Raw genomic sequence first — 22,669 nt, forward strand, 5'->3', positions numbered from 1 at the left:
GTAAAAAAGCTGGAAAAAAAATATGCCCTGCAAACACTACAGACCTGCCTTGGAATTATAGCAATAAGTGACTTTTTTTGTTTCATATAAAAGTGCATATAAAAGTTATGTTTATACTGTAGCCTATTAAGTGAGCAATAGCATTATATCTAAAAAATAGTACATGCCTTAATTAAAAAATACTTTATTGATAAAAAATGTTAACCATCATCTGAGCCTTCAGTGAGCTGTAGTTTTTTTGCAGTAGTGACATCAAAGATTACTGATGATCACAGATTACCATAACAAATACAATAATAATGAAAGTGTTTGAAATGTTGTGAGAATTACCAGAATGTGATACAGAGACACGAAGTGAGCAAATGCTTTTAGAGAAAATGGAGCCAATAGACTTGCTTGAGGCAGGATTGCCACAAACCTCCAATTTGTACAAAGTGCAGTATCTGCGAAGTGCAATAAAACAAGATATGCCTGTAATTAAAAGCAAAAAAAATGTTTCTCCCCTCTGTAAATTTAAAAAATTAACTTGAAAAATTTTTAAAAAGTGGCTGGCTGAGGTAGACCAATGAAGTAATATATGACTGAATAATAAGAGGGCTAAATGCAGAACCAAGAGAGAGCAGAGTCTTAAAACCTAACCAGGGAAACATTTTTAGTGGGAATCATTGATTAACAGAAAGGTCAAATAGGATGAGCACTGAACACATGTTAGTTAATTGATAGTTGTGTGATCTTCATAAGAACACGGGAAGTAGAGTGCGGCATTTAAACTGGAATTGTTTAGGAAGTTAATGGTTAAGCTTGTTGGATTGAGAACATTTGTTTATTTCTTTGTCCCCTTGAAAACCAGGAAGACAGTAAAGGAATAAAAAGGACATAATCCCACAAGGTTAAAGATAGTGGAGAAGAGGTGCCCAGACACCCCAAACTACCATTCCCGATTTTAAAACTTAAATATGAGTGGGTAGCCAAAGATTCTACACTTGAGGGAAGTAAAATAAAGAGTAAAATAAACACATTGTCATAGGGATATGGAGATGGTGGAAGAAGGGGCGGTGTGTGGAGTGATGGTGTAAGGTAGCTAAGTTCTATCCTATGTTGGAAGTTAAACATGATAAAATACTCATGTTATTTAGAAATTCAGAGGTAAATAGCAGAAGAAATAACAGCAAGATGTAAAAATGGTTGACTCTGGGGAGCAGGGCTCAGAGATAAGGAGAGGTGGCACAGGGCATCCCTGTAAGCATTGTGAGTTTTCTAGTTTCATTGGACCCTCTACCCTACCCTGGATACATGAGTTACTTTGAGAAAAATAAAAATAAATTTTAAAATGCCTTTAGAGGCAGTTTTCAAATTACGAAATGAAATTGGACTTACTAAACAACAAGAAGTTGATGGCGTTTGGGGACATGGAGATGGTGAGTGTTGACTCTGCTTTCAGAGATTGGTAGTGACAGGAACTAGAAAGACAAAGCCATGTGTAGCTTGTGGGCAGGCAGGTTTGAGGGAAGGCATACTAGGTTGGGGTGGTGAGAAAAGGATTAAAGTTACAAAGGACAGTAGAAGATGATGGAGCAAGTTTCCAGAGATGGGAAGGATGAGGTCAAGAGCGCATCCTCTGACACACAGGAAGACGGTGCAGGTGAAGAGTCTTACAAATAAACTCATCAGCAGAAGGAAGGGAGTGGAGGGAATTTGCTTTGTATGTGAGTGACTTTGTGTGGTTTGTTATTTATGATCCATATTAGAAATAAAACTAGTGCAGAAGAGGAAAATCATAAAAACTGCAGTTAGCTTTATTCTGAGTAATCCTAAGTCATCATTTGTGTCTGTTGCTGATAATGTCTAATTACCACGTAGCATCATAATGATTTTATATATAGAGTCAAGCTGACTTTTTAAGTTTTATCTGATTATAATACTAAACTTGGTATTCTCAGCCTTTTAAGTTTGTGGTCACTCCTTATAACTCCCAAAATTAATGGGAATGTTTGTAATAAATCTCAGTTACACTGTAAGTTTGCCCCCATTTCAGAAAAAAAAAAAATTCTCCTACGGGAGTTATCTGGTAGCATATTTGATTAGACAATACATTTCTTATTTTCTAACAAATAATTCCATTTAGTATCAAAATATGCTGGGAATCTAAGTGGGGAGTCCATATTCTCAGATGGGTCTGTGACTAATACCCTTCTCCTCCAGTAGGATCCAGGAGTGCTCAGTTTGACTGTACTGCTCCATCTTCCACCCCCAGTATTAGCAGAAAACTTATTCTACCCCCATAAAACAGCCATCTTCCTCTCTCTAGTACAGCCAAGGAAGGTTTGTGGAAGGATGAGGGGGAGGGGAAAGGGATGGAGGAGGGGAGGGAGGAGGGAGACTGTCGTTACGGTTGGGTCCTCCCTTGTTGGGTTGAAACCAGAACTCTGACACTTGCCCTTTAAGATTGTAGAATGCCCACGTCCCAGCCTCCTGGAAATGAGAAGGGAGTCTGGAAGGGTTTCTTTTGGTCACTCCAGGGGACGATAGAGTGCTCTCTACAGTCTAGCTTGTTCAAGTGAGCTCACAACCAAAACTGCCCAAGAGGATTCTCGCTGAAGCAGTCCTCTGGGAAAAACCAGAGCCGTCTTTATTCTTTCATAGGCTTTGAACTCTTACTTTCGGAAGGTTCCTTCCCATTTTATGGCAAACATTGAAATCAGTCTCACATAATTTATGTATATATGTACGCACACAAATATGCATATATATCTCATTGCAGTTGACATGATCTTTTGATATGTAGATATTTAGATATTTTATTTATTTCAGTTTAGTGATGTTTTTATTTTGCTTCAGGTTTCAGTTGTTTATGTAGGGCTTTGAAAAGCTAAAGAGCTTCAGACACTGTGTCTCTGGTGCCACAGCGGCAGGATCTCTGGCAGACTTAGCACTTTTGGTTCTCTTAACCTCTTCCCCAGTGCCATTCATGTCCACCCCAGCTGACTGCCCTGACTTCAAATCTTGTGGTTAGCGTTTCCATTGCTCCCTCTTGGGAGGCCTCTAGGATCTCAGGATAAAATGACACATTTTCCCCTAGAAGTGTGGGTTGCAAAGGTAGCAGCTGCTTTAGTTAATACACATAGAGGCTCAGTTATGCCCTTTCCCTGGGCCTGAGTGCCTGTTTGTCCTATAGTCATAAGGTTCTCTGCAGGTAAGTTTCTATCTCTGTCTGGATAGGGAAGTCTCTGGTGGTGTTCACTGGGAAAAAACAATAAAAAGAAAGTAAACCTGATACCTCCTTATAATACCAGGCAAAATCACAGGAAAAGTGGACAGTAGCGCAAGATTCTGAGTGAGTTTTTGGTTATGGGTTTCCTCTGCTCCATCTGTTCTCGCTCTATATGTGATACTAAAAGGAAGAAATAAGGGTTTTAAGAAGATGTATATTTTAATGCTTGTGTAAATTTTATTCACGGTAGAATCAATGTTAGAAGGAAGTTTAAGAAAGCACAAAATATAATGCTGTAAAATTAACAAAAATTTGTTAAACTCTTTCAGGATTTTAAACAAGCTGCACTGATAAGCAAGACTGATGTGAGCCTTTGTCAAGCTACTGCCATGTGCTATCACAGGTATGGGGTGCAATTTATGTTGAGGTGAGAGCAAGTGAGACCATCAGATTTATAATTATAATAGAAGAATAGAAGAAACAGGAGAATATTGTAGAAGTGACAGAGTACAAAAATGGAGAGAGGCACAAAGAATCCCTGTATCAGCACTCTTCTACCTACTAATAAACTATTTTAGCCAAGTCAGCAAGTAAATACCTGCATCAGAGCATTGCGAGTATCCATCTGATTCAAGCCCATTTATTGGAAAGGACCTTGGTAATACACAGAATGAAATCATGCGTAACTTGAAATGTCTAAGAATAAAATAAAGTTATTAACTTTGTTCATAAAATGGAACTAACTTTTAAAAAGCCTGTTTCTTGGAAGAGAGGTTGATTTAGAAAAATATTATATTTCCAAGAAAATTTTACATTTAGAAAGCATTTCTAAATCTAAAAATGATTAAAATAATACCAGTAAGTATCTACAAGGTATAATAAAATCTACAAAAAATGTATTACTTAAAACATTATTACCTGTTTCTGGTATTATTGTAAAAATAAGTAAGTTATAGACGGGAGACAAGAACAGTTATATGAGGCTATAATACAGAAGAAGGTCAGTTTAAAATTTACTCTGAGATAATATTAGAGTATAGTAGATTGATTTTGCTAACTATAATACTTACATTTCTACACATACATTTGACATTTAAAAATTAATTTCTAACACTTTGCTTTTAAAAGCATAGAAATGCAGCACATGAGTATTTTAATGTGAAATAAAGTGTATTTGGTTAAGTAATAGTTTACAGCATTATTTTTCATGAGAGAAACAATAGCAGTTAATTGGATGAGGAAATTAGGATAGTAGACTAGGCTGTGTAAATATACAATTTAGACAATAAAACATAGTTTGAATTATTTAGGAAATTGAAATTCTTTTTTTCCCCTTTTATTACATAGCTAGTACAGGTACATTTCCCTATGAGAATTAGATTTTTAAAATTTTATGAACATAGTAGTATAATAACTGAAACTTGTGAAGGCGTTTTTGGTTAAAAGGCCTAAACTGGTCTCGGACCTTTAATTTTATACAGACAGCAAAACACAGTCACACCATTGTCTATTTTAATCCAGCAACCTTTGTACAATTTATCTTTTTAAGTAATTGTCATTCTTAAAAAGAAATGGAATAACGATGACTGATGTGTTTGTTTTGGTAGGCGAGTGCAGGCCAAAAATGTCTGAGGTCATTGAATTCTCTTAAAACTAAAAATAGACACCAAAATTTTTCTCAACCTCATTCCGATGTTTTGCAACTATTAGAGTCAGTAAATTTCTCTGTGTGTCAGTTCCTGATCTCTTTTATGAAATGTAATCACTGGGTATATATGGTGGAGCCTCCTTAAGCTGATACTGCTTTGCAATTCCAAACAACCACCTTTCATCATCCCGCTAGAATCTCTATTGTCCTTTAATAAAAGTAGAATTTAAATCAACAGTAAAGCTCTGATAACTCATAGTCCCAATTCCATGTGTTTTAACAGTTTTACTGAATTTAACAATGCGGAGTGTTTAGTGATTGGTTACATTTATTTCAGGAAAAATATTTTTGCTTTTCAAGGTGAGCTATAACCTATTACTACAGCAGCATGGATTGTGAATAATGAGATTCACTATTGGCGTCTTATGGTGGAGAAAGTAAAAATTCTCCCATTTGGAAAATTTTTAAAAAGTAATAAATCTTTAAATTTTAGGGCTTTGATCTTTTGAACTCGTGGGGTTGCAGACTTTTGAAGTGTGCCTTTGTATATCTCTGGTTCTCACTCTTGTGGTTGCTAGGAGACAACATTCCTTAGGCTGAATATCCTACTTGTTGCCCAATTTGATCACTAAGGGTGTTAAGGTAGAGTTAATTTTTAGATCTCTTTGAGAAAGCTACCTTAAGATTAAAAAAAAAAATGTCACAGAGGGAGAGCCTGGTGGCTCAGAGTTACATATTCTGTCCATTTTTTACTTCAGCACATTTATTTTACCATTCTTATATTTGTATAAAATATTTCTGAATCTTCGACTCTGCAAGCCACATTCTTTAGTTTTGGGAGGTATTTATGATTCATTTGTACAACTCAGTAGGGAACATCTGGTCACCTATGTGATTAATTTGGAAAATGAGGTGGGCCTTGGTGTCCGTGGCCTAGCCTGCAAGCTGAGCACACGATTCTTAGTTAATAGACACCATAATGAGAGGCATGCACCTTCCGTCAGTGATCACGTTATTTTAGATTTATACAAACACTTTTTGTTTTAGAAAAACTAATTTAATATACTTTTATATTTGTGTAATTGATGTTTAGCAATTTATGTGCCAGTGAACCTGTATCCTGATATAAGAGACACTGCCACATTTTTTCGTTGTCTAACTACCATGTGATTATTTAACAGGAGCTCCAACCTGCAGGGCACTGTGTGATACACACATCTTCAGAAAAGTGAAGTTGTTGTGTGTATGGAGTTTTTCTTTTTTTTCTAGTGGTGGAGGGGTTTGGGAGTCTCTGGCTTTGGCTCTCTCACCTCTTCTGGACTTGATTTTTAGTTATCATCAGCTTTGAAGAGCTTGCCAAGTAGCTTTCGGGATCCCTTTCCAGGTTTAAGGTTTAATGATTATTTACTTAGTCAGAACAGACTAGATGTTCGTTAAACATTAGTGCTGATAACTAGATATGTATAGAAAAATAGCTTCAATTCATTGCTTGTTCTTTTTCTTTTTAAATTGGTTAGACTATTCAAAGGGTGAGATTATGTTTTATAAACCATGTATCGGCATATGTACTCACAAGGATTTTAAATCTCCCTCTGCGTAAGAGGGGAGCAATGTGTATGATACAATTTGGATGTAAATATAGCAGAAGCATTTCAATGTTTTGTGGGAAAAATATGAGAGAGCTGGGGTTGCCCTGTAAACTTCAGTTTACATGGTCACCATAGGTATGCATCATAAGTAAGTAGTTCACTATCCATAGATAGAAATACTGAGCATAGCAAAACCTATCAACTAAATGCATTTTTATACAGCAATACTACTGTGTAATTATTCTTGATAAAAAATTTGTTATTTATGCTAGAATTTTTTCTGTACTACAGTGAGAAAGTGGCTACAAGCATTGTGACCTAATACTCAGTGAACTTTTACTTCTCAAATAGTGCTAGTTATGAGGAAGGAGGAGGATAGTCTCATTGTAAACTACTTGAGGGAAGGGAGCCCATGTTTTCTTAGTGAGAATCCACAGAGTGAACTCAGAAGATACCAGTTGGCTTACGTATGTGAATGTTAACCTTCCCCTGTTTGTAACGTCAGAGGCCAGGCTTTCCTGGTGCTTCACTGTTGATTCTTGGGTGATCTTCTGACACAATACTTGGTGAATGCTTTTGGGTAGTGTTTGCCAAAACATGGAGCAAATATCATGAGTAACTCCATTATTTTTCATGGTGTGCACAAGCATTAAAGAAATATTGAATCACATTATGAGCAGCTGAATTGCTTTTCAGTTTCAAAGTGAATTCTTTCTCAAACCTTCTGAATACATCAAGGAGAAGGTGTCAGCTAAGAGTTAGTCTTTAACATCTTTCCCACACTTTGTAATAGATGGTACAGCTCTCAGGTTTAGTTTTCTGCAGACTACACTATCCAACACCAATATTTATTTATTTTCATGGTTGCCTTCTGTTTATGGCATGAGAAACTGATTTTGTATTTGTGGTGTTGAAATTAAGTTATTTTAAAAAATAGATTCACTTAAGTAAAAGAGTAACTTGACTTAAAGAAAAATACTAAGTAAACGATAGTGTAGGTGGAACATAGGGCAGCTGTCACAGAGGAGGGGCTGAGGTTTGGGAAACAGTATTTTAAAAGATAATGCTGAGTAATATCTAAGAGATGGTAGTTTCTAGAACGGTTACCCTGTGTTCCATGTATTTTACAAAGGAAAAGTTAGCAAAGTAATGATGCATCTCATAAAAATTTGAAAACTTTTTGAGAAGTAATGAAAAGAATGGAAGGAAGATAATAATCTTTATTGGGGGAGGGTCTCTGTGCTAAGGGTTTTTCACATGCTGTCTTTTGATCCTTCTAACAGTTTTGAAAAATTACTATTAATTTGTATGTTTGGGCTTAGATTTGAACTCCAAGGCTTTATTCTGACTACACTGTTGAGATATCAGCTCACTGGCTCTTGTGCACCAATTTACAAGTATGTTAAAGGTGAAGAATGTGGTTAGAGATGACTGTGGGAAAGCATGGATTTTGGAGTCTGGCTCACCTGAGTTTGAGTCCCAGATATTTGCTCAGTGCAATCTTAGCATGCTATTTACTATGTGCAAACTTTTCTGAGCCATGATATTCTTTTAATCTATAAAATATAAAAAATTATAACAAGCTTACAGAAATGTTGGAAGGATTAAGTAAAATCGCATATGTAAAGCACTTAGCACAGTACCTGGTAAGTAAGCAGTTATTCAGTGTTAGTGCCTTCATTCTATTAAAAAAAATTCTAGACTCTCCATATTAATTGATATTAAAAATAATTATTAGATATGCACGTGAAGTGGAAAAGTGACTTTATATACCCATGGACATGGGAATATTCGATTCCTTCAACAGCCCTCTCCTCACCATAGGAGACTAATTAAGGAAGATAGAGAGACAGAGTTATCATTTAGTCACATATATTCACAAGTTAATAAATAAAATGCATTTTACTTCTTTTTCTCCCCTCCTCTCTTGGTGTCCAAGATGAAATGGGCTGCCTTTATAGAAGATCTGAAGTAAGAACTCCCATGTGATAAAAATTTAGCTCCTTTCATTATAAAGGACATATTAAATAAATAACAATGGATTTATTTTAATCTGATTTAAATAGCGTATTTTATAAATAATAGCATATGTCTTTCTATACTGGCCACTGATAACTGTTAAAAACAGGTTCAAGAAGGCCATTCAGATTTTTATAATTCTGAAAAAGAACTCTAGCATGTCATCCCAACATATTCTGCTATAAAAATGTCTCTTACCTCCCCTCTTTCCTTTTACCAATATCTTTAAAGAATCCATCAGGCTTCCTTAGGTCATATGGACTTACACAATTAGTTCTTATGATAATAAAAATAATAAAAATTAAGTTTTTTAAGGGTCAATGCATTTCTTTATGAAGAGGTTATATACAGGAAAGCAGTTAGATTATTCACCAGAAAGCATCAATATTTTAATTTGTTTTCAGAAATAAAGAGTTTGAAGAAGCTGTCAATTTCTTTACCTGGGCTGTGAAAATTGATCCCTGTTTTCTGGATGCTTACATCGGACGGGGAAATTCTTACATGGAATATGGACATGATGAGGCCATCAAACAAGCACAGAAGGACTTTCTGAAAGCACTGCATTTTAATCCAGTCTATACAAAAGCCAGAATTTGTTTAGGCTACAATTTGCAGGTAATATTGTATAACAACATTTTACCACGGAAGCACCTTTTGGGCAAGAAAAAGAATATATCTGGCCTGTTAGTGGTGATGGGGATACATGATATTTCTTTGGCTATGAACATTTTACCTTTCTTTTCTTATTCGTATTCAGAGCAGCAGTGAGAAGCAGGGGTTTGATGAGTTATAGGCAGCCTGCCTGGAGAGCATACCCAGGGACCTGGTGTGATAGTGAGATGAGGATCTTCTGAACTTGAGTTTCCTTAACGCCTGCACCCCTTTCTACCTCACCCCCTTATACCTACCACACTTACAGACAACTTTTAAACTTGCCTGATGAGTTTCACATATAAGAACCTGGCTAAAATTTGTTTCACTAGCTTATACCTGGGCTCCATAGGTTTTGGCCTATTAAATTAGTGAAAAGCTAAAGGGAATAAACAATGTATGATCTATGCGATGGATCAGACAACCACTGCATAGAGATTTCTGAATTCAGGTCATCTTCCAAATGGCAGTGAATTAGAACATACCGGAAGGCAAGAGACCAGGCATTTGTCCTTCCAGCAAGTTGGAAGGGTGTTGCTCTGTTGTGTTGTCACACAGGTCTCTGAGTGATTTCTGGGACACTCTGACCTGACCCATGCACTCACCGAGCTATGTGCACTAACAAAAGATGTAGTGGTATTCGTGGAATAAAGTGCTAGATGTGTTATATTTTCCATGAAAAGGAAAGGAATAATCTTTTTATCCCTTTTAATATTAAAAAATTTAAACAGTGGTCCAAAGTATGTTTAAATTATGGTAATTTGCAGAAATTCCTATTAATAATCTGTCATTAAAGTTGAATTTTTTTCATTTAGAAGTAAGTGAATTTGGCTGACCTAAGATTAATAATATTGGAGGTGGTTGTGGGTTTGGTTATAGTGAGGTATGCCCAAGAACTGATTAATAAGGGAAGTAAGATTGCCTTATGAGTGTTAAACATAAAATTAGCCATTATTTGATCACAGTAGAAATTTGCAAAGTCAATTTAGAGACAGGGTGACTCCTAAAACAGCTAGAACTTACTGTAATCAAAAGAAATGTGTTAACAGCATCATTCATTGCCTTCAACAAGGATTTACTGAGCACCTAGTATAGGACGGGAACTGATCTAGGCCTAGTGATACAGCAGTGCCCAAAATACGCTGGTTCTTCTTGTAGAGTTTACTACCTACTAGAGAGATAAGCACCAAGCAGTCTTATTAATAATTATTTAATTCTATTCAGGATAAGTGCAACAAAGAAAAAGGATGGGTTTTAGGACAACTTATAACCAGGGAACCTAGCTTCATTTTAGGGGTGAGGGAAGGCTTTTTGAGAAATTAACATTTAAACCGAGGTGTGAAAGACTAGAATTAGGACTAGGAGTTAGGGCTTAGAACACTGTGTTCCAGAGAGAGGGAACAGCCCATTATAAAGTCTTGTGAGAAAGAGACAGAGGGCTCAAGGGGATGGAATGTTATGGACAAGGGGAGAGTGGTATGGGATGCGACTGAATTGAGTAATGACTGGAGGTGAAGGTCTTTTTAACTGGTCCAGGTCAGTGAAAAATGTGAATGTCACTCACCAGAGCAGTGACATCGGATTTGTGTTTTATGAAGATTTCACTGATATATATCAACCTGAAGGAGGATTGAAAAACACATTAGTGTGAGGAAGACTTGAATCAGGAAAGGAAGGACTGAAAAAGGAGAGTTAGAGAGGCCCATCAAATCCTGTTCGGGGGAAGAGTGACCATTTCTTGGACAAATATGAAACAGATTCCCCTACTGTGTGCCTACCACTAGAGTTATGGAAGTGAGCAAAACAATTGTTGTCAGAACAGACAAGTTCAATTCCTTGTTCAATTCGATGTTGGTTTCCACATAATTTACTGTGAGGGAGAAGCTTTACTGGTTAAAGAACAATGTCTAGTTAACTTATGAGTTATATTTCGTGTTCATTTTATGCAAGAGTCACTGGGCTTGCTTGGTTTATGTGAGAGTCCGCTTCTGAGGCTCTGGCAAGTTGGGATTTTGAACCCACAGGAATAAAGGACAGTCCCCGGACTGTGCTGAATTTATCAACTCACTGCCTTCCTGTGATGAGGTATTTAGTTGCCAAATGGCCTTCTCTAGGAAATACTCTGATATCATTCTGTTAACAGTGTCCTCTCCTAACCTTCTTTCTTTTTTTCCAGTTGGCGCTAAGGTTGGTGTAAACACCTGCTTGGTAGATTTGCATGCAGTTTTCATGGAATGTGTGATGCTGGTACAATTTATCAAATAGGCTTTATACCATCAGTTTATTCATTTACTTATTCAACACATATTTATTTTATTATGTATAGTATGTATAACTGGAGATTCAATGCCAAGCAAATAGACAATTCCTGCCTGTGTGTGCAGAGCTCAGTGTAAAATTTGTGGTGATTGTCAGAAGCATTGGTGTTTCCCGTCGTGGTGAAGATTTTATGTTGTTCAAGACTGGTATAAGAGATGGCTCTGACAATTAGATTTATTTCAGTTAATTAAAATTTCAGCATAAATGCTCAGAGGTAATCAGTCAATTGAATGCACTCACAGTATTGCCTACTTCCTTGTTTAAAATATCTTAGATTAAGCACAATATAAATATACCCTTACTAAAGTCTTTATTTGATTAAGTTAGAATCATAAACATTTGTCATGATATGGACAATTTCCTACTTGGTGTAAACGGAAAATTATTTTAGGCCCAAGGAAAATTCCAGAAAGCTTGGAACCACTTTACCATTGCCATAGAAGTTGATCCGAAGAGCTACCTAGCCTATGAAGGAAGAGCTGTGGTCTCTCTTCAGATGGGTGATAATTTTGCTGCAATTCAGGATATAAATGCTGCCATAAAGGTAAAAATCCACTCAGATTATATTATCATTAGCATTAAATTAACATCATCAGTGAGTAAGATCAAATAAGTTCTCTGTTGCTTTCTAAAAGTGACTTATAAAGAAAATAATATTTGTATTTTTTCCCCAGGAGATTCCTAAAGAGTTATTATAGCTTACCAGTTTTATAACCTAATGCATTTAAAAAATTTAAAAACAAATCCCTAATAAATGTTGATTCCTCTCAGTAAATGCAAATTTATAGTTTCATGATACATCAGTATTATTGTGTAACAAAAAATGAATGCAAAAAATAAAATAACGTTCTGGGTTTCAAGGAACTAAAGAAAGAATAGTGTAAATCCCCAGCTTCTTCTGTAGCGAAATGGCAAATAAAAAATGCAGTGACAGAAAATTTGCCTTTTTTCTTCTAGATTTTGGATTCTTTTTTTGTAAATTTAGGTAGATGTTGTAATCTTTAACAGAGCTAAACAGATGAGCGTTTTCCCCCTTACATCTATTCTTTGCAAAGGAACTGAGTAGAGCACTAAGATTATTTGTTTTATTGCAACCAAATAAAGTGTTGACACTGAACCAACTTCATTCGGAGTTGTCTCTCAAAATATTTGCTCTAATGGGGTTTCACCTGCCCTGTAAAATTACTAGTTTCCCACAAAGAGATTTCATAACGTCCATTTTTGCAGACATGAAATTGGAGATAAGTACTATTCCCAGATGCTAAATACTCATACTGTTATATTGCAGATCAATACTAGAGCAGAATTCTTAACAAATCGTGGTGTGATTCATGAGTTTATGGGTCAACAACAGAATGCAATGAGAGACTATCAAGCAGCAATTTCTCTAAACCCCACGTACTCGCTGGCTTACTTTAATGCAGGAAATATCTATTTTCACCACAGACAGTTTTCCCAGGTAATGTGAGTTTTCATTAACATTTTCTTTTTGACCGTAAATGCTTTCTCTGCTACATATAGTTTCAAAATGCAATCCTTATATGTCAGGCTAATTTATTCATTAGCTCTTTGAAAATTTTTTTCTCTTTCATAAAAATGTTTATAATTATTTATTAAATGTTTACACCTCTATGGATTTTTTCTCCTCTTTATCATCAGCCACTCAGCACTTGTCCAGTAAACATTGTTTTGGACTTCTCTGAGTGCCGGCAGTCGCCTTGCTATCCATTGTCACCAGCTTCCAGCCTGGAATCCTCTGCTCTTTGCCCCCACTTAGCCAAATGTCAGACTTCCTTCCAGACTCTCTTTCGTGATGTGATTATCTAACTCGTCTTAATTTCTACCTTTGCTAAGTTTCAGTCACATGAGCACTTGACTGGAGTAAGGAGATATGTCTGTTAGTTCTGGTTTTCATGACAACTTAATCTTTTTGGACCTTAATTCAGAATGGCTGAAATGAAAGTGTTGGGCTATTAGGTGATATTTTTTATATTTTGAATTTATTTTATTTGAACTGTAATGCATTGCATGACTCAAATGCTATTTTTGGTTTTTTTTAAATCTATATTCACTCTTTTGTTCATCTTCAATTTTATTTTGTTCTTTGTCTATCTTTCTGAGTCAGGAGCTTAATCCATTTATTGTCACCCTTTCATTTATATTGTGATAAATTGTTAAGGTTATGCTTTTTCCCCAGGTACTGTTTTCAGCAGTATCCCCTGTATTTTGCTCTTTAATGTTTTTATTTTTGTTTTCCCAAAACATTGCACTTGAAATTTTGTTTCTCCTTTGACTAAAGAATAAATTAATAGGGCACTTAAAATGTTCAAGAGGAAGGGCTTTTATATTTTCTAATATTGGAGTATAATTAGTCTCTATCCATACTTTTTTTTTTTAATTTGGTTTATCTTGGACAGAGAAAGGTTTATTCAAGTATCCTATAATTAGTGTGGCCCTAGATAGTTTTCTTTACATCTCTTGTAATGTCTGCTTTATGAAAATTGCTGCTATTTCATGTATAGATGTTCATACATATTACATATGCATTGTGTTGTGAATTGTAGTCTTCAGCATTACAAATGCTCTTCTTTGTTTCTCTTTGGAATAAATTCTCCTTTATCTGATGTGAAGACCCTGACCTCTGATTTCATTTGGTTTGCTTTTGCCTGATAGTCCTTTGTCCTTCCTTTTCAGTGTTTAGAATCTTTTGTTTTAGCTGTGTCTCTTTTATACAGCATAGAGCTGGATTTTGGTTTAGATGACAATTTGAAAATATTTATCTTTTAATAGGTGGGTTATATCCCATTGACATTTTGGCACGGTCAATATGTTTGGTCTTAGTTCTGTTATTTTATATCATATTTTCTGTTTACATGTATTTAAAATATTTTATTCTGTGGTCTGTTTTATTTTAAAATTTCAGAGTTTTTCTAATATTTAGGAAGGTTTACAGTTTGCTTTAGTGATGACCTTTATAAAAACACCCTTGTACCCTTACTTCCTTATTTCTTTAGTTCTCTTCTATGAAGAACAATAAAATGACCCTTTAATCTCTTCCTCCCTTATTTCTCCCTCTCATCTATTAGTCAATTTTAGTTAGTATTATGCTCTTTTGAAAAATGTTTATATTTATATCCTTAAATATGCTTGAGCTTGTTCTGTCAGCTTGTCATGTCAGCTTGCTTTCCACTCTCTCTGTATTCTTCCGTTTTATTGTGTTTCGTCATTCCTACACTGCCAGAGGATTTAATATTTGCATATACTATTTTGTTACCTTTATTTCACGTTTAGTCTTAGTTCTTCAGTTAAATATATTTAATTCTCATCACCAGGCTTTTTGCCAAAGTTACCCTCCTAACCAATCATTTCTTTGTGGTCTGAAATTAGTCTTCTAGTAGAGTCCTGAGAAAGGGTTCATGAGAACAATATTCCTTGAATTGTTTCACGTTCACAGCTGTTAGCCTGCAGCCTTTATATCTTATGACAGCATGTCTGGGTTTAGAGTCCTTGACTCATTTTTTCTTTCCTTGAGTGTTTTGTAAGTGCTGTTTCACTATTTTTTTGGTGTTGCATATGTTGGTGTCAAAAGCCTGATGCAAACCTGATTTTTGTTATTGGTGACTTCTTTTTGTCAGGATAACCAAAGTTTTTATTTTTTTTAAGTGAAAAGTTTTTTGTTTTGGTTTGGTTTTTTTTGCAGTACGTGGGCCTCTCATTGTTGTGGCCTCTCTCGTTGTGGAGCGCAGGCTCCAGACGCGCAGGCTCAGCGGCCATGGCTCACGGGCCCAGCTGTTCCGTGGCATGTGGGATCTTCCCGGACCGGGGCACGAACCCGTGTCCCCTGCATCGGCAGGCGGACTCTCAACCACTGCACCACCAGGGAAGCCCATAAGTGAAAAGTTTTTTTACTTAAAAGTATGTGTTAGAGTTGAGCTTTTGGGGTCAAAGTTATCAAGTACAGAGTGTGCATTTTCAATATGTAGATTTCAAAAAATCTTTGTTGAATTCAGTGTAAATATTTTTCTCTATTTCATTGTTTTGATTTTCTTCATTGGGGATGAATACCAATGATTATAAATAGGACGTCTTTTGACTCCTATATGCCAATTATTTTTTTCAAATGTTTATCTTTTAATGTCTGTTTCATTTTCTTTTGCATCCCCTGAATTTTTACTGTGTTTTCTATTATTCCCTTGTTGACCTTATGATCCAGGTTTCTTTAAAACTTTTTTTTTAGTTCTGTCCCATTTCCGTGACATATCTTCCTGGCCAGGAAGATCCTTTTTCTAAGATCCTTTATTATTTATTTATTTATTTATTAAATGCAGTTTCTTCCTTAACAATTTTTTTCTAGTTTATTTTATACTGTTACATTATAATTTTTATCTACATTGTAGGAATACGTTTTTTTCTGGGCAGTTTTTATGATCTTTCCAAAAATTAAGCTCTTACTTTTTTATCTTTGTTTTTTACGATGAAGGCATGCAAATTACTTTTCTGTTCCTTATATTTGAATGGGATAATTTTTTTTTTTTCCTGGACTAATAGCAGATTTTCTTGTGAGAGATACGGTGATAGGCCATGGTAACTTTCCAAGTTGAGCTACCACTGATGCTATTGCACAGGACTTTACAGTATGTCCTTTCTAGCCTAGCCTGGTTTGGGAAGGCTTCTACCACAAGCTCTGTGTTTCTCAGAACTTTTCACAGTCGTTGCTTCTAAGATAGCATTCTCATTTTAAAAAGTTGTTTTTATTGCTTGCATTTTCTGAGATCTGTAACCTCTGTATTCTCCTCTAACACCCGATACTGTCACCATACCCCTTAAAAATGATCTTTGGGGCACCTTTATCTACCGAGAGGCTAAAGTCCTTGTCTGTATTTTGCTGGAAAAGCTGAGAAGATATTTCCTGATTCCACTTAGTTCTTCATTCTTTCAATCTCCTTATATTTATAATGTACCTGCCATGTGCTAGGAATTAAGACCCTGAGGATACAGAGCTAAACAAGATAAGGAAGACTTCTTTTATGATGTAGCTTACATTTTATTGGAGGAAGAAATAGAAAATAAACAATATTAGTAGTGATAAATATCTAATACCATCTTATTTAAGCATCTTTATATCAGTACTAACATACAGTGTGGGACTATATGAGATTACCTGGGTGGATAGAATAGATGGAGAGAAGGGGTTTAAGGAGCAAGCCCTGGGGCAATACCAGTGTTTGGAAGTGAAGTAGAGAGGAGACTCCAGAGTGTAGACCGAGTGGGGAGTATCCAGTCAGGATGTTGGGAAGGAAAGCAGGAGAGCATGATATCACCTCAAGAATAAAGTACTTAAAGAAGGGAAATGTGTCCTGTGTCAAATGCTGCTGAGAAGTCAAGGAAGGGGAGGATGGAGAAAATCATTGATGACTTTGGCAAGAACATTGTTGGAGTCTCAATGGCATCAGAGCCTTGAGCGGAAAGGGTTGTGGAGAAAATGTGAGGTGAAGAATTAGAGACAGTTCAACGAGTTGAAAACTTCTTCTGTGAAGAGAAGTAGTGAAATGGGGGTGGTGGCTAGAGTGGAGTAAGGTGTTCGTATTTTTAATTTTTTAAAATATGAGGGATGCTGATTCATGCTCCTGTGTTAATGAAAGGATCTAGTAGAAAGGGAGAAATTGTTGGTGCAGGGGAAAGTGGCAGGGATAATTAGGATCAACATCTTTGAGGATTTGTTGGGGCTAAAGTTTGGAAGTTCCAGGGGTGGCCTTTGAAGGGAGCAGGACACACTATCCATTATGTTATGAGGGAAGGCAGAGAGTTGGGGCACAGCTGGCTGTAGCTAGGTAGATTTTGATAGTAGGTATTTCTCTTAAATGATTACATTTTTTCCATGGAATATGAGTACCAGTTACCAGTTAAGAGTGAGGATGGACATGTATAAAGGGGGAGAGTATGGCTAGGAGTTTTGAAGAGAAAATGTGAAATAATTATTTTAGAGAGTGGTAGGGTGAATGTTCTAGGGAAGTATAGTAGAACCACCAGACAACGTCAAGTTCTCATTTGAGGTTGTGATTAAATTTAAAGTGAGATCTTGACTCCATACTGCTTTGTATATAATTATTTCTATACAGATTCAGTATGGCTTTCTGTCACTCCACACTTGTTTCTGTGTGTTAGTCTCTTATCTCCTCATTCCAGTTAAGCTCTTTAATGCCAGGAATCACACTGCTTTCTCTTCTCTCCATATTTCCTTACTCAGAAAGTCCATCTATACCCATGGCTTATACTACATGTCAGCCTCCACCTTTCTTCTGAGCTCCTAACCCATATTTATCACCAGTTGCTGAAACTGGATGTTTTACAAGTGCATGAGAGCCAAAACTGAATTAATCTCTCTATCCTCTACGCCCCGTCCAGCTCTTCTTCGTATAACCCTGTCTCATTTCAAGATGTCATTCCATGGAGTCACCTGAGTAAAAATATTAGCATCAGTTGTAACTTTCTCTTCCTCAACTTCTTCATCTAATCAGTCATCTAATCCTGTCAAATTTCCTTCTTAGTTTTTTTCTCAGATATGCCCTTTCCATTCTATTTCTACTGCCATTGCCTTAGTTTAGCTGTTTCCCAAGGTAGATCAGTTAGCTTGCTGACCCCTGTGATGAGGCTGGTTGACCTCACTGGTGAAGCTAGCTGCTGGGACAGAGAATTATCAAAGGTATTATTATATAAGGCATGAATGAGATTGTCATAGCTCAGACCTCAGACAGCTGGGAGGCTAATGTTTTCCTAGGCTGACAGGCCAGGGTCAGTTGCCTTAAACTTCCTCAAGCTCAGACCACACTCTGACTGGGTCTTGGCAATGTTTCTCTGCATTGTAGAGTTAGTTAACGAGCATTAGACAAACACAGTGCCCAGGGCAATTTTCTGTTTCTATCAGTGTTTAAGGTCCACATGAGAGGGAGACCCCCACATTTAAACTTATTTGTCCTTCATCACTCTATGGACATCATGTATAAAACTATTTGGTTAGATCTAAAGTGTAGTTTGATCTTTGATATATATATTTTTTTAAGTATGGCTCTTGCTCCCCCAAGCTGGGGACACATCAGCTGGGCAAATATTTGATCTAAAATGTATTCCGCTCTCTGTCTTGATATACTGGATACTAGGGCTTTGCAGTATGTGCTCCCTTCAGAGACAAGCAGACTTTGAGAGTAGTTATTCAGCTATTTTGGTATGCTCTATGCTTCTTTGTGGAGCAAATTCTTCTATTTCCTGTCCATCCTCCCCCTCCCGCTTTGTTTCTGATGTATGGAAAGAAGATTTAGCGCCAGGAGGAAGGGTCCCTCAACAGACCAGATAGTCTCTAAAGGGTTAAAACATGTGTGTGTTCTGGCTTCTTTTATGGTTGGTTAGTGACCTAATGGTTTTAAACCACAATTGGGTGAGCTACATGCATGTGTCATGAATTACAGGTGACTTAAAAAATACCTGGATCTGCTTCCTAATTACTTACAGATATGAGGGCATTAGGCCAATTGTTAAATCAAGGCCATCTATTGTGGCAGGCATCTTTGGCCTCTAACTACTTCATAGTTAATGCTCCTGTTCTTCAAGTAACCTCATTAAATTTATAGGCTTTCATTATCTAAGTAGTATGTTTTCAAAGCTATAATAGAAAGTTACATTGTTCAGAGTTAACCATACTATTGTGTTTTACTAAGTTTATTTATTTTAGCTGAGGTAGGCATTTGCTCCTACCTGATTGCAAGTCATGCTTTTGTGATGTAGAATTGTGTAGCCTTTATTGATCATTTACCGGTGAATTAAAATGAAACAAATTAATTTTTGAAGGAAATCTTGGCTCTGCTTTGAGTCATTCCCTTGCCTCATTTATAATGACTGTGAGTCCAGCCTCCTGTTCAGGAGTGAATTCTCTTTAATTTAAGCTCTTCACAGAGGGATGTCAATTCTGCTGCCATCTTAAGGGATCCTTAAATTGCACGTAACTACAGCATAGAATAGCTCCCATTCTGGGATGAGATGGGTCACACAATCTTGATCTAATTGCTTCTCAAAAGTCTCAGGCAGTAAAATTCATGGAGTATTACCTGAGGGCTATGACATCTCTCGATTTGTAGACGCTGGCAAAAAAAATGATGTATCAATAATAATTGACTGAGTCCTTACTATAATCTGCATATCGTTCTCAGTACTTTACCTGTCAGCTCACTTAATCCTCATAGCAGCACTGAAAGTAGGGTTCAATTTGTTGCCTCCATTTTATAGACAAGAAAAATCAAGTCAGAGTGATTTAGTTACTCACCAAAGGACATAGAGCTAATAAGTGGTAGAGCCAGGATTTGAACCTAGAAATCTGGCCCCATGGTCTGGGCTCCTGGCCACCATGCTCTCAATGTTTCACTTCACCCACAATGGAAGTGAACTGAGGACACATCCCTGAGAAATATAGAGAAAAATAGTTCCATGAAGAAGACTGATAGAAAATGATCAGAGAGGTAGGGGAAAAACTAGGGAGACACCCTGTCTCAAGGACAGAGAGAGTTTTAAGAGGGAAGGAGAGACCAAGAGCATCCGTGCCACAGAAATGCCATGGAAAGAAAGGACTAGAAAATGCCTACTGGGCTTGATGACATCTTCAGCCTTAGCAAGAGCAGACCTCATGGGCTAGGGGGAGGTAGATAGAACCCAGACTGTGCTGTACTGGGGAAAAGTCGAGTGGTAAGGAATTGGAGACAACAAGCCATATTGTTAAAAACAACTTTTCCTTTAGGGAAGTTTTAAAGTAGGAGGCACATTTTCCATCCATCATAGAGTTAGCGATGAGATTCCTACCTTGAGTAATAGGGTGTCTAATCGGCATCTCAAGCTATGTGTGATGAAGGACCAGTTTTTAAAATTTTTCTAACTTACTGGTGATCAAGACCCCAACACCAGTCGATGGACCACAATTTGGAGGGTCCCTTCCGGCTTGATGATGAGTTGTGAATCATCTAGAGTTTTTGATCATCTTGACAAGCTGATTTTAATCTTCTGTCTTCCTTCCTTCATAGCTTTTCATAGTATAACGGAGTTTTTAATCTCTTTTGGTAAGGTTTAGAACTTTATTTTCAAAATTCACTTCTCTCTTTAGTCCTTACTCTGCTTTTATATGAAAAATGTTAATTTTCGAACTTACATTTATCCTCCTGTGTGACCTTCTTTTCTAACTTATATTTTACTTTTTTCTAGTGCTGTACAGGGATGTGAGATTTGTGTGTAGTGGGGGAGGGGGAGGTGGTAGTGGAACATTTCACCTCAGCAGAGAGTATTTTATCTCTGACACTGTCTAAAACTGCTGACACATGGTGATAACAAAAAGCAGACCAACTATTGGTTGGTTTTATTATCGTCTTTTACATTCTCTACAGATGCTGGCACCTCCTTATCATCTGTATCTGGGATGAAATGCTTCCACTATCTCCTCAGTGTGCCACTGGCCTTAGTTTTATATTAAAAGTGTTTCAAGTTGCTGTATAGCTGCCAATTAAAATATATTCAGATTATCATTATCTTCACATTTTTATAGGCTATTGACTACTTCTCAAAGGCTTTAAAGTTTGATCCAGAAAATGAATGTGCTACCATGAATCGAGCTATTGCAAATACAGTATTAAAGAGATATGAAGAAGCAAAAGAAGACTTTGCACATGTAGTTGAAAGCTGTCCATTTTGGGCTGCAGTATATTTTAACAGAGCATACTTCTACTGTTGTTTAAAGCAATATGAACTAGCTGAAGAAGACCTAAGTAAAGGTATATTTTTTTGTAATTTTTTGATTAATATTATAATGGTTGATTTGTTTGTTTTTGATGACAAAAGAAGAAAATCATCAAGTCTATTTGCCTAGATAAACTAACATTAGAATTAACGGTTTTATATATCATATCTTTAATGTAATCAGTATGGATTCCTTTATGTAATAACTTACAGCATTGGTAAGCTAAGACATAGAAAATTATTAGGGAAACCATACATAAACATTGCCAGCCTTTCAAAAAAGACATTGTACTGTGTTTTCCCAGGTTAATTTTCTTAGAAAGATTCAATGTTTTAAATTTAACTAAATAATTAGGTACATATGAGGAAAAATTTTTTCAAATAGATAATACTAAAGTTCTTATATTATAAATTTTTTATTTAAAAAAGTGAAGCTTTTTGAGTGCTAGCATAAAACATATCTTGAATTTTTTTTCTTTTACAGCTCTGTCTTTGAAACCTAATGATGCTCTAGTATATAATCTTAGAGCAGAAGTTCGTGGTAAAATAGGTCTGATTGATGAAGCTGTGGCTGACTATAACCAAGCACTTTATCTTCAAGAACATGCCTCAGTGGTATGACTACATAGACCATGGATTCTGTAGTAGTTTACACAGCTGTTCTTCCATAAATTGAAAAGTATTTGTTGCTTTAAAAAAAGTTTGCACTATCTTCATTGTTTTGTGCTTTATGTTTAGTCTTTTATATAATTCTTTAATGCATTTTAGCAACACCTTTTTGTTATATATTAATTATAAAACTTTCAGATCATTTTCTGCAGATTTGGAACAACTCAATAATTCAGTTTCTTCACAAGGTGTAGAATTTAAATGAGAATGTTTCTCAAGGGACATACTAACACAAAATATTTTCTTTAAAGTAAAATAATTCCTTTTAAAATAATACTGTGTGATTTTAGAAAATGTCTCATTGACATTTTCATCAATACCTAAATGTAATCAACAGTATCCAGATCAAAAAAAATAGAGAGCTGATGACTATAAAGAAATTGAAGTCAAGCACATATCCTCTCTCCTCCTTTGAACAATATCTACACAGGTCTGTATTCTTCCCACTACTCATGTTTTTCCAACGTTCCTCTTTTTCATTCTTCCCGCTACTCATGTTTTTCCAACGTTCCTCTTTTTCATGTTGCCTCCCTTCCAGAACAGCACCTATAAAGATTTGGAGCGTCCACTTTCCTTGACATGCCTCTGCCTCTTTAATGCATATGTCATACAAGAATATAAAAAATCTGCATACACTTACAATTAGTGCATCATAGAACTTGACAAGTAGAAATACATTAAAACAGCTAAAATTTCTTTTTTTTTAACATCTTTATTGGAGTATAATTGCTTTACAATGGTGTGTTAGTTTCTGCTTTATAACAAAGTGAATCAGCTATACATATACATATATCC

At 36.1% G+C, this 22,669-nt stretch overlaps 1 protein-coding gene across 1 annotated transcript in view; it reads left to right on the forward strand.

The window, feature by feature from the left end:
* The window catches only part of TTC6 (tetratricopeptide repeat domain 6), a 35,990-nt gene extending 13,770 nt beyond the window's left edge, over positions 1-22,220 (forward strand). Inside the window, exons 7-12 of the mRNA XM_032623503.1 lie at positions 3,541-3,614; positions 8,872-9,082; positions 11,829-11,981; positions 12,726-12,896; positions 21,015-21,240; positions 21,690-22,220. Coding sequence (XP_032479394.1) covers positions 3,541-3,614; positions 8,872-9,082; positions 11,829-11,981; positions 12,726-12,896; positions 21,015-21,240; positions 21,690-21,826 — 972 coding nt within the window. The 3' untranslated portion in view covers positions 21,827-22,220. The remainder of the gene's footprint in view (positions 1-3,540; positions 3,615-8,871; positions 9,083-11,828; positions 11,982-12,725; positions 12,897-21,014; positions 21,241-21,689) is intronic.
* The last annotated feature ends 449 nt before the right edge of the window (positions 22,221-22,669 follow it).

The sequence above is a fragment of the Phocoena sinus genome, chromosome 2 (genome assembly GCF_008692025.1).
Source record: "Phocoena sinus isolate mPhoSin1 chromosome 2, mPhoSin1.pri, whole genome shotgun sequence".
Classification (NCBI taxonomy): domain Eukaryota; kingdom Metazoa; phylum Chordata; class Mammalia; order Artiodactyla; family Phocoenidae; genus Phocoena; species Phocoena sinus.